This window comes from Tamandua tetradactyla, chromosome 12 (genome assembly GCF_023851605.1).
Source record: "Tamandua tetradactyla isolate mTamTet1 chromosome 12, mTamTet1.pri, whole genome shotgun sequence".
Lineage (NCBI taxonomy): Eukaryota > Metazoa > Chordata > Mammalia > Pilosa > Myrmecophagidae > Tamandua > Tamandua tetradactyla.
This window is the reverse complement of record NC_135338.1, coordinates 70343805-70356956: the sequence shown is the minus strand read 5'-3', so window position 1 is coordinate 70356956 and position 13152 is coordinate 70343805. Positions and strand designations below refer to the sequence as shown.

General features: G+C 33.9%; 1 protein-coding gene across 1 annotated transcript in view; it reads right to left on the bottom strand.

The window, feature by feature from the left end:
- MYO9A (myosin IXA) overlaps window positions 1-13152 on the bottom strand; it is a 401408-nt gene that overhangs the window by 247107 nt on the left and 141149 nt on the right. Inside the window, exons 4-6 of the mRNA XM_077123892.1 lie at window positions 10551-10613; window positions 4903-5002; window positions 2046-2102 (exon numbers count right to left, since the gene is read on the bottom strand). Of these exons, the coding sequence (XP_076980007.1) occupies window positions 2046-2102; window positions 4903-5002; window positions 10551-10613 (220 nt within the window). The remainder of the gene's footprint in view (window positions 1-2045; window positions 2103-4902; window positions 5003-10550; window positions 10614-13152) is intronic.

Genomic DNA, 13152 nt, shown 5'->3' with positions numbered 1-13152 from the left:
GAAGGGTGAGAGCTTCTCCTCCATGGTATAGTATACTTTAAATCCCTTTGTAACATGGTGGACAAGACAATGTCCGGAGGCAACTGCTTATTATGGAAGTCTCATTAAGACCCTACCAGATTCTTAATGGAGGCCCTGTTCAGATAAATAAAAGAACTGGGTGGAACCAACCCTGTAGATTGAAGTCATTCAAAACCAGCTATAAGGCACAACTACAGCTGACATCAACCAAAATATTATCAATATTTAATCCATTTTTCATATGTCTTAATTAAGAAAGCAAAGACAAAGAAATGTTATCAGTAATAACAAGAAAAATAATAACTTATATTTGACTATATCACTCAAGAAGAAAATGGAAATTAGCATTTACTAAATATCCTCTATATATCAGCCACTGTAAAAGTTAACTGACATGTATAGTCTCACTAAATCCTAAAAACACAAGGAGATAATTTTACACGTGTGTGCAAACATACACTTGAAAGTGAGCGAAAAGACTCAGAAAAGCTAAATAACTTGCCTAGGGTCAAAAATCTTTAAATCCCAGAATAGGCCAAAGCAAAACCTATCCAGTCTCAAATCCCCTGTTCTCTCCTCTGTGAAACCTCTAGAAGAGGTTACTTAATAGGATAACCTTAAAAGGAATTAAATCACCATACAGTGGGAAGCAACAGGGCCCTTGTAAAAAGCTATTTTCTAACTATAACCCCCTTAGGGTATTTATACAATTGATAACTCAAGTAATAGTAACAAAAAAAGACAAAACGGTCCTTTAACGATCCTCTCTTCTTAAAATGCTTATCACAGAAGTTCTACTAACTTAATAGGGAAGGAAACTCATGGTGTATTTGCTCCCTATGAGGAGGGAGCTAAGTGGAAAGAAATCAAAAGATCCTGAGATTGATGATTTGCTCACCTTAATTAACTTGTGAGAAAGAGAATTAGAAATTAATCAAAGTTAAACTATTATAGACTTGCAAACTCGATAAGAGACAGGATAATGGTAAGGTAATATTAAAGGAGTAGGAAATTATGGCTATAAAGTTCTTCTAAATGGAAAAGAGGAACGATGATTTCAGCGGTGGCAGCAAAGATAGCTATATATCATTTCCTTTGTGATTTACTACGCGTAAAGCACTATACCAAGTTCTTTGTATATACTATTAATTTGATACTCACAAAACTTAAAAATAAAGACCACTTTTATTGCCTTAGTTAGATGGTAGAAACAAAGAAGTAAGTGTTCTGCTCAGAATCTCAAAATTAGTAAGTAAACAAGCCAGGATTCAAATCTGGTCTGTCTTCTCCACAGCCCAAATTGTTAAACATTACTTATCTGCCTCTAAATAATAACAGATCAGATCACAAGATCATTGTAAGCTCTATAAAGGCAAAGAAGTCTTCTACATTATGTATAAATTTTCCACTCTCCAATCTGCTTCCCAAAGAGTTACAACCACCTGAAACAGTAAGTGCAATCGGAAAGAAGAAACTTCTCAAAAGAGGCCAAACAACTTAAAATTTCTACAAAAATTTATGAGAATCTATAAATTTAAATATCCAATATTCATTCACTGAACTGTTGACTCTGAAACCATATAGTATTTATTATGAAATAATAATGCAATTAATTTTCCCTGAAAAAAAATCAGTATACATATGTATGGATAATTTTATATCACCTCTCAACACTGAATAAGCAAGTTTTGCAATTAGTGGGGTTTAGAATCACAGGACAGTATTATTAGGAATTTAAAAATTAAAGGAAAGACTAAGACATGTTAAGTTTCCAGAAGGAATATTTAATTAAATTAGTTCATTAGCTAATTAATAGATATATGAGTAATATATTATTTGACAGATAAGATGGACTGGGTATATAAATCAATCAATTCAAAGAAAATAAAATACAGATTAATAGTTATTTCTAGATTTTATTTTGTTTGTATTACACCTGATTTTCTTTTCATCTAAGTCATGAGATGGGTGCAATCAAATGACCCTTTAACAGGAACACAGAATATTTAGGTACTTGTACTGACCGGCTCAGATTCATAGCAATAATCATCCCAGCTCTGTCTCTGGGGTTTCTTTGTTATCTGAAAGTAAGGCAGATTAATTAGGTAGAAGTAATGGTTATTACACTTCTCTAATCATCTCTCAGATGCAGCATGCAGGGAGCACTACTGATACACCAAGTACTTTTGATAACAGCACAAAACAAGAAAAAACTGAGTAAACAATCAGATTCTGAGAGATTATATACTGTTATGTATAACTCATACTTGCCAATGCCCATTAACTCTAATATTAATATTAACCGAGTGCCATGGTGGCATATTATCTAATTTAACTTCTATGACCAGTTTATTTGAACACCATAATTATATGGAATCTTGAATAGGGTGTGAGATCTTATTGGTTTGTACAGGTTAGTGTGATGGCCCGACATATTCCAGAGTAATTTGGGCAAAAAATAAAGTATTTGCAAAGTCTCCTTAGAGGACTGAAGAGAAAGGAGGAAATATTCAACTTTCCCATTTGCAGAATTTCTAATATTTTCTCAAGCAGTGGAGAAAACAAAATCGATAGGCCAAGCCCTCGATGTTTCGGTTCACCCCTATGAAGCTTATTTCCGAAAGGAGAGGCTAAGTCTATTGATAATTATGCCAGAGAACCTCTTCTGTTGTTCAGATGTGGCCTCTCTCTCTAAGCCAACTAGGCAAGTGAACTCACTGACCTCCCTTCTATGTGAGACATGACTCCCAGGGGTGTAAATCTCCCTGGCAACGTGAGACATGACTCCAGGAGATGAGCCAGGACCCGACATCATGGGAATGAGAAAGTCTTCTGGACCAAAAGGAGGAAGAAGGGAATGAGACAAAAATAAAGTTTCAGTGGCTGAGATTTTTCAAACAGAGTCGAGAGGTTATCCCAGAGGTTATTCTTACACTTTATATAGGTATCCCTTTTTAGTATTGGAGTGGCTAGAGAGAAGTATCGGAAACTGTTAAACTGTGTTCTATTAGCCTTGATTCTTGAAGAAGAATAACTATATAGCTTTTTTGGAGGGTTGGGGGGTGGGGTGGATGGTCCAGGAATCAAACCCGGGTCTCCTGAATGGAAGGTGAGCGGTCTAACTATACAGCTTTTACAGTGTGACTGTATGATTGTGAAAATCTTGTATCTCATGCTCATTTTATCCAGGGGATGGACAGATGAGTAAAAAAAAAAAAATAAGGATGAATAAATAAATAATATGGGGAGAGAAAGGGTAAAAATCGGATAGACCAAAATACTGCAGGTCAATTGGAGAGAGGGAAGAGAGGGGTATGGGGTATAGGATGTATGAGTTCTTTTTTTTTTTTTAATTTCTTTTTCTGGAGTGATGCAAATGTTCTAAAAATGATCATGAAGAATACACAATTATGTGATGACATTGTGAGCCACTGATTGTATCATGTAGTTGGACTATATGTGTGTGGGTATTTCTCAATAAAAATATTTTTTAAAATATTGAGTACCATATCCTATGAACACTGATATTATGTCAAGAATATTGGCAGAGTTCTCGCCTGCCATGCCGGAGACCCAGGTTCAATTCCCGGAGCCTGCCCATACACCAAAAAAATAAAAATAAAAAAAAGAATAAGGATGGTATGGCCAATTATTACAAAAACATCTGAGGAGCAAACAGTAAACTCTGGATTTCTTTAATTTTAACAACAGTCAGCTCATCTGAGGACAACTAGCACTTTGTATAAAAGAAAATATTTAATCACACAAATATAATGCAAATAGTTTATACCCGGGAAAAAAATTCAGAAGCTGACAGCAATTTTTAAAACAATATACATAAGTAAAGCCAGCAAAAGTACCTAAAATTATATGAAAAAGTAGTATTTTGAATAATTTTTAAATTCTTCATATATTAATGCTGTTATGTTAGTTTATATTAATATACAAATAGTTTGAAAATTCTAAGTTATACAGCATACTGTATATCTTGGGAAAACTCTAAGATAACACTTTTATAGCCCTACATATGTACTAAAACCTATGAGACACAATCTAAGTGTCAATTTATTTACAAAATATTCATAAGAATTTAGTTTTAATCACCACAGAGGAACTCTTTTCCATAGACATTACGTCTTGCCTCAAATGCTTGAAAAGTAACAGGAAACAAAAGTTACTATCTATAATCTACTATTATACCATAGCATAAATATCAGTTTTGGAATTTTGTTAATAAAAGGAATAATAATGAAATTGGAGACACAAAGTAACGAAAACTTTTAAATTTAGTTCTTATACCAATGTGGACATTATGAAGTTTTAGTGGTGAATCCTGAGTTTCAAGGTAAGATGAAAATTCTCTAAGTCATTTGTTTTTTAAAGAATTTTATTCTGAATGCACAAGATTGTTCATTAAATTAATAAAAGTCAAATCCTAAGCCAGTATAATATCATTCAAAGAAGCTTGAGTAGTACATTTGAAAACATGAAAGTCAGGCTTAAAGTAATCACTTGTAGAATAGGACAACCATTAACCATTAGTAATATTTAACCTACTGGGGTCTAGAAAAAGGTGTAAATCACTTTGGAAAGAGTAAAACATTTTTCTAATATAGTGACACCTATAGGCAGCTTATCATTACTGTTCTTAAAGAGTCTAACAAATAAAAGCATACATACAAATCATCTCAACACTCTGATATAAGGGTAATAATTTTTGTAATTGAGAACCACATCATAATTTTTAGAATGCAACAAATGAAAATACTAGTTAATATCCATCACCAAGTTCAGGAAACAAAGTACTAGGAAAAAAACTTATTATTCAAGATTTGAAACTTAACAATGCCTACATTTCCAAATACTTTCTAGACCTCTTACCTGATTAAGATAATGATATTCCTCTGGATGTTTAAGATGGAATGCTAATTTCTCTTCTTCACTTGCTCCTGCCAGAAGGTAATAGAAGACATGATAGTTCCTGTTGGAAACATTAAGAAGAGTGGTTTTATAATGAAATTGATTTGCAGTTACCATTTATAGAAAAAAAAGCAACTATTAAGTAATAAAATGTTTCTGCTTTTCAACATTTTTTAATACAAATGTGATCAATTCAATATTAAAAGTACTCATATAAAATACGTTTTAGAGGCTGACTACAAAAGAGAAGAGTGAAGGCAGTGAAAACAGCAAGGTAAGACCTCTGAAAATTCTGTCCTCCACAAAAGCAATGAGAAAAGTTTGTCAAAAACAACTTTTTCAGAAGTTTAGAAATTGACCAAAAGCTGGCAGCAACCCATGGAACAGTTACTCAATCAGCAAGGCTTGTGGCAATTTAACTTGCCCTATTCTATCATCCACTCACTAGTCTCACAGAAGTCTTGAATACCTACAATGGTGGGGGGAAAAGGTAGCCTGGCAGACAGCAGAAGGGTTGCAGAATAGAGATAGAACTAATTTGAAGTCTAGTTCACAGAACCTTGTAATCATTTGAATTGACTGGTAGCTCCCTGGAATACCCCACTTGCAAGGCTATTTTTACTCGGCGCAAAAAGTTTTTTCCCCAGGAACATTTGTGGAAAACAATTACAGGCAATCGGTGAACACTGCAGTTGCATAAAGCAATGGATAACACGTGGGGAAAGAAATAGGCTAACCAAAAAGCTTAAAAGGAAAACCTGGGAAATAACATCTCCTTAGGGAGTCTGAAAAGCTGTCATATATTCCTAAGAATCTAAAAACCCACATGTGTACATACAGCTGTATATGTTAAAGGCTGTGCATATGCTCAAAAAAAACCCAGAAAGATATTCTCACAAGCAGTGGAGACAACCAAATCAATAGGGCGAGCCCTCAATCTTGGGGTTTGTTCAAATGAAGCTTATCCCTGCAAAGGACAGACTAAACCTATTTAAAATTAAGCCTAAGAGTCACCCCCAGAGAACTTATGTTGCTCAGATGTGGCCTCTCTCTCTCTCAGCCAACACAGCAAGTGAACTCACTGCCCTCCCCCTCTCTACGTGGGACATGACTCTCAGGGGGGTAAACCTCCCTGGCAACGTGGGACAGAAATCCTAGAATAAGCTGGGACTCAGCATCAAGGGATTGAGAAAAATTTCTCAACTGAAAGGGGACAGAGAGAAATGAGACAAAATAAAGCATCAGTGGCTGAGAGATTTCAAACAGAGTCAAGAGGTTATCCTGGAGGTTATTCTTATGCATTATACAGAGATCCCCTTTTTAATTCAAGGTGTATTAGACTAGAGGGAAGTACCTGAAACTGTAGAGCTGTGTTCCAGTAGCCATTTCCTGAAGATGACTGTATAATGATATAGCTTTCGTAATGTGACTGTGTGATTATGAAAACCTTGTGTCTGATGCTCCTTTTATCTATGGTATAGACAGATGACTAAAACATATGGATTAAAATAAATGAATAATAGGGGGAACAAATGTTAAAATTAAAAACTATATATTGGGTAGATGGAAATACTAGTTGTCAATGAGAGGGAGAGGTAAGGGGTAAGGGGTATGTAACTCATACATACATATGTATGAATTTTTTCTTTTTTCTCTTTATTTCTTTTTCTGGAGTGATGCAAATGTTCTAAAAAAAATGATCATGGTGATGAATATACAACTATGTGATGATATTGTGAGCCATAGATTGTATACCATGTATGGAATGTTTGTATGTTAAGAATGTATGTACTGGGCCACCGTGGCTCAGCAGGTAAGAGTGCTTGCCTGCCATGCCTGAGGACCTGGGTTCGATTCCCGGTGCCTGCCCATATTAAAAAAAAAAAAAAAAAAAAAAAGAATGTATGTACTTATACATTGTTTTCTCGTTAAATATTAAAAAAAAAAAAAAGAAAAAGAAGACCAGAGAAGGTCATATGCTCCCACCTCTGACTATGAGGTCCAAGGCAAGCAAAAAGTGAAGGTTACAGCAGGGCTGCAAACTGCCTAGCAGAGTGTTGAAAGTGTGCCCAATAAACACAGAACATGGTGTCAAAAAACAGAAGATTTATTCTTCCAGGCTTTTAAAGGAAATCTCAGTCCAAACATTAACAAAAAAGCTAACCAAGTAGAAACTTCAACGCCTAGACATAACAAATAATAGAGACTTTGCAAAATTAGCTCAAAAAGGTCACAAAACAAACAGCAGCAACAAAAAAATGAGCATTATAATAGGAAAATTCCTATTTCTGGAATTACTCTATTTTTAAATGTATGAATTTCAACAAAAATTTAAAAATACAAAGAAACATGAAATTATGGCCCATACATGAGGTAGAAAACAATCAACAGAAAATGACCCTGAGCAAGCCCAGACATTGGTTTACTGGACAAAGGCTTTTAATTAGCTGTTTTAAATATATTCAAAGAAGAAAAGGAAAACGTGTCCTAAAAACTAAAGAAAATATGAGAATGATGTCTCACCAGACAGTAAATATCAATAAAGGTAAGGAAACGAAAAAAAATAGCCAAAGAAGAATTCTGGAGTTGAAAAATACAGTAACTGAAATAAACAATTCATTAGAGGTGACCCCAATAACAGATTTAATCAGGCAGAAGAAAAAATTAGCAAAAGAATAGAGGTAACTTTAGATTATCAAGTCAGAGAAAAAGAAAATGAAGAAAAATCAATCAGAGATCTGTGGAATACCACTAATGTAACAACAGTCACATAATGGGAACCCAAAAAAGAGAACAGAAAATGGCAGCCACAATATGCAAAGGAATAATTGCCAAAAATTCCCAAATTTGAGGGAAAATTTTCATCTATAAATCCTAGAAACTCAACCAACTCTAAAGGGGATAGGCTCAAACAAATCATAAACTGTCAAAAGGCAATGACAAAGAGAGAATTTTGAAAGTATAAAGAGAAAGACATCTTCATATGCAAGTGATTCTCAATGAGATTAAGAGCCAAGTTCTCATCACCAACCACGGGAGTGAAAAGGCACTGAGAAGGAAAACCAAAATAGTAGTCAGGTGCATGGGTGGTTCAGTGCTAGAATGCTGCCTTTTACATGGGAGAACCGGGTTCAATTCCTGGGCCAAGCACACACACTCCCACCCAAAAAAAAAAAAAAAAAAAAAAAAAATCAGTAGTGTTTATATACTCCAGCAGTAAACAATTTGAAAAAGAAATGAAAAAAAATTCAACCTATAATATGTATATTGATTACACCTAATACACATTTATTAACCAACAACAAGAAGGTACATATTTTCTAAAGTTTACAGGGAACAGTCTCCAGGACAGACCATATATATATATATTTATATATATATATTTTAACATGGGTAGGCACTGGGAAATGAACCCAGGCATGGGTAGGCACTGGGAAATGAACCCAGGTCTCCAGCACAGCAGGAAGAATTCTGCTACTGAGCCTACCATGGTACCATCCCATAAAATATTTTAATACATAAAATAAGTCTCAATAAATTCACAAGTATTGAAATCATACAAAGTGTGTTCTTTGACCATAATGAAATTAGAAATCAATAAGAGAAATACCTTTGAAAAATTCACAAGAACATGAAATTCAACAACATATTCTTAAACTATCAATGGATCAAAATTGAAATCATAATGGAACTTAGAAAATATGTTGCGATGAATGAAAACAAAAATTCAAACATACCATAACTTATATGAAATAGTAAAGCAATGCTTACCAGGAACTTTATACAGTAAATGCCTATATTACAAAAGAAGATTTTAAATCAATAACCTGACCCTCTACTGTCAGAATATAGGGGGAGAAAAAGAACAAACAAAATCCAAAGTAAGAAGAAGAAAAGAAATAATAAATATCAGAATGGAAATAAATGAAATAGAGAATAAGAAAAAAGTGGGGGGAGCAGGTCAATAAGACCAAAAATCTCTTAGAAGAGATCAACAAAATTAACAAAACTTTAGCTAACCTAACTGAGAAAAGAAGTGGGGGGGACTCAAATTCAGGTAGGAAATGGAGACATTACTACCAACCCTACAGAAATAATAAAGACAATATGAACAATTTTTGTCCAAAAAATTCAATCATCTAGATGAAATGGATATATTCCTAGAAGGATGCAAACTACCAAATCTAACTATAGCAGAAGTAGAAATCTCAACAGACTTACAATAAGTAAACAGACTGAATCAGTAATCAGAAATTTCCCATAAAGAAAAGCCCAGGACCAAATGACTTCACCAGTGAAGTCTATTAAACATTTCAAGAAGAATTAACCCTAATCCTTGACAACCTCTTCCTAAAAATAAAACTAGGAGTACACTCTTTTCCCAATTCATTCCATGAAGCAAGTATTACCTGTATACTATAACCAAAAATATCACAAGAAAAGAAACCTACTAGACCATTATCCCTTATGAATAAAGACACAAAAATCCTGAACAAAATACTAGCAAGCCCAATCTACTAAAATATAATAAGGACTTTATGTACATCTGCAACTCAAATCCAGCCAGGTTAACAGAGAACCAGTTTATAAGCTCCAGATCTTCACCTCACATTCATTCTTCAAAACCAAGGAAATCAGATTTATATCCCCACCACTACATTAAAACTGTTAGAAAAAGTTACTAATAATCTTCCTAATAGCAGCACATTACAGCTCTGTAAATCTTTATGAAGTTATTCTCCTCCTGAAACTCTCTTCCCTTGCTTTTTTAAACACCTCTAACTCAGATCTTTTCTTCTGCTAGCCAAAGGAAATTAACAGAAGAGCCTGAATTTTAGTTTTAACCTTGTAAGGCATTAACTACGATTGTGTTAGGCATCAATTGATGAGCTTTCACTAAAAGGCCTATGCTAAGTAATTTATGAATATTATCTCATTTAATTTCTAAACAACACTAGAATATTGTTTTCTACCTATAGAATGAGAAGAAATAGCTAAGAGGTAGAGAATTTAAATGAGATGCCCAAGGCATTTAAATGTAGGTCTATTTAACTTCAAACCCTGGCTGAGCTTATTGTGTCTCAATGTGGATTTGGTTTCTTCATCCATAGTTTATTACATCTATCATCTCTAAAGTGCTATCTATTCAAACTTAAAGGAATTAAAGAGCTTTATTAATTTTTTTTTTTCAAATTAGAGAAAGAACACTAAGAAATGGGAGAACGGACCAGAGGCAAAGGAAAAGTGGATCACAAAAAGCAACGAGAGGTGCAACAGTGGCTCAGCAGGTAGAATTCTCGCCTGCCATGCTGGAGACCCAGGTTTGATACCCAGTGCCTGCCCATGTAAAAAAAAAAGCAAGAAGAAACTTTGTTCCTGTTCTGATAGTTAGACTAGAACTTAGAAAGGGCACAGTTTCATATACTCAACAAAAATCATCTAGCACGCTTTGAAAAATTGCAGTGTTCTGTTCAGAAGAAGAAATGGCAATTACAGAAAAAGCTATGCATGGTGTAAGATGTAAGGGTAATAATACAAAGAGCCTAAAAGTCAATCTGCATAATACAAATGTTTAACTTGATTTCAAGATGCAAAATAAAAATACATACCGTTCATTGTGCTCTTGATAAACAAGTCTGGACTTCTCTAGTAGATATTTTTCAACATAGGCACTAGAAGAAAAATAAAATTGGTTGACACAAATAATAAACTTAATATTAGACAAAAAGGTACAAAAGTACAAATGATATTATCTATCCAGGTCATCTCACTACATTTACCATAATAATTGTGTTATGGTTGCTATTGGGGTTATCCATGTTAAATTTTTAAAACTCTTAAGTTTTTCTGTTTTCCTATTTCTTTTTATTTTGCTTTCCATAAAGCAAATTAAAATCAGAAGTTCAAAGCATGGGACACAAGACATTCTATGATATTGACACTATATTTTTTTCAGGCTCATAGACCACTACACATTCTTCCACTCTATATTTTGGCCAGACTACTAAATAAGGCTGATAGACAAACTTTGCTTTCTTTATATACTTAGGGTAGTGCCACATCCTGAAATCTATTTATTCATTACTTACTGATTCACTCAATAAGCATTTTAGGGGCTGTGCTAGCAACAGTAAATATGGAAATAAGTGATAAACCACCTGTTGTCAAGATGGTTATAAAGTAGTAGAAGAAAAAGACAGGTAAACTAGCAGCAATGGTACTGAGTTAATAAGGTTTATTATAGAATAATCACCAAAATATAATGGATGCATTACAAGAGACACTGGAGATTCCATCCAAAATAAGATCCAATAGATGGTAAGCACTATTTAGAGTAAAAATTCATTAAATATATCTGGTGGGTAAGTGACTGAATAAATGAATCTGAAATCTGAAGAATTAACTAGAAGAATACAAAGAGAACTGCTTTCATGCAAAGGCATGAAGGTAGAAGGATACATACCAGCTTCAGGAATCAACAATTAATTAAGTATGGCTAGAGAATGAAGTGGGTAGGTAAGACTAGATCAAGAAAGGTCATTATACTATGGTCAGAATAGGCTGAAAGTAATAAGGCACTAAACATAGCAATTCCATCTCTGAAATATTAGTTCTCTTTATCCATGCTATACCCATAAGGTCTTCAATATCTCTTACCCAAACTGCAGCAATCAGATAAAAACTCATGGAGAAAAAAAAAGGGTTTTACATGAAACTTAAAAGCTTTAGTCCCATCTCAGTCCAATAAATTAAAATTTATTAAAATGAAGTGCAACTATATCTGCTCTACAAATCCATAGCCACCACTATCACCAGTAATTAAAATTCATCACTTCTGAACTACTATTATCACTTCTAAACTACTCAAACTGGCTCTCATCTATTTAAAAAATAGGTGAGAGAAAGGGAATCAAAATGAACTAATATATTAAATTCTCACAATCACCCTGCGTGGCTATTACAGACCCTATTTTACAAGCGCAGAAACTGGGATGCTCAAAGATATTAAGATTATGCAGCAACTGGGTTCGATTCCTGGTGCCTGCCCATGCAAAAAAAAAAAAAAAAAAAGACTATGCAGCAAGTAAAAAGCAAATTTGAACCTATGTCTACTTTAATGACAAAGGCTCCATCTTTCAATTATACCAACATATACAAATGTTGATTAGAGCCACATAATTGATAGAATCATTTAATTCTTCCACAACTTTGATGATTTTCTCAGTGCTCTTTTGACTACTGAGAGAAGAATATTTATATCTTCAGTTATAACTGTGAATTTTTTTTTATCCTTTTAGTTCTCACTTCCCAGCCATCTCTCTTTTCTACCCTCTAATCCATGTGCTATAAGAGCTATCATTCTATAAAATATATCTAACAGGATATTCCCCTACTTTGAACTTTCTCCCTATAATGAAATTTGTAGGGGTGAATTGACACTGTGTCTCTGTGCTATTGTTTTTTTTAAATTATTTTTATTGATATATATTATATATTCATATACCATGTAATCATCCAAAGCGTACAATCAATAGTTCACAATATCATCATATAGCTGTGCATTTATCACAATCGACTTTTTTTCTTTTTTGTGAAAAATAACATATATTTAAAGAAGCAATAAATGTCAAAGTACATCACAACAATTAGTTTTAGAACAGATTTCAAAGTTTGCTATGGGTTACAATTCCACAATTTAAGGTTTTTACTTCTAGCTGCTCTAAGATACTGGAAACTGAAAGAAATATCAATATAATGATTGAGGAATCATACTCATTTGCTAAACCCTACCATCTCTGTATTACTCTACTATCACCTTTGATTCTTCAGGGGAATTTAGGCTATGCCCATTCTAACTTTTCATGTTGAAAGAACTGTCAATAATATGGGATAGGAGATGGAACTAGTTGATGTTCTGGAGAGGCTGGTTCCTCTGCATTTCAGGACTTACCTGATCCAGGGACCCATCTGGAGGTGTAGGTTTCTGGAAGTTATTCTAGTAAATGGAACCTTTATAGAATCTTATATAATATCCTAGGTGTTCCTTAGAATTGGCAAGAATGGTTTTGCTTGGGGTTTGGCAAGCTATGATAGGTAGCAAATGTCTAAATGAAGTTTGCCCAAGAGTGGCCTCCAGAGTAGCCTCTCGACTTTATTTGAACTCTCTCAGCCACTAATAAATTTTTTCTTACACCTGTTTCCCCTTTTGGT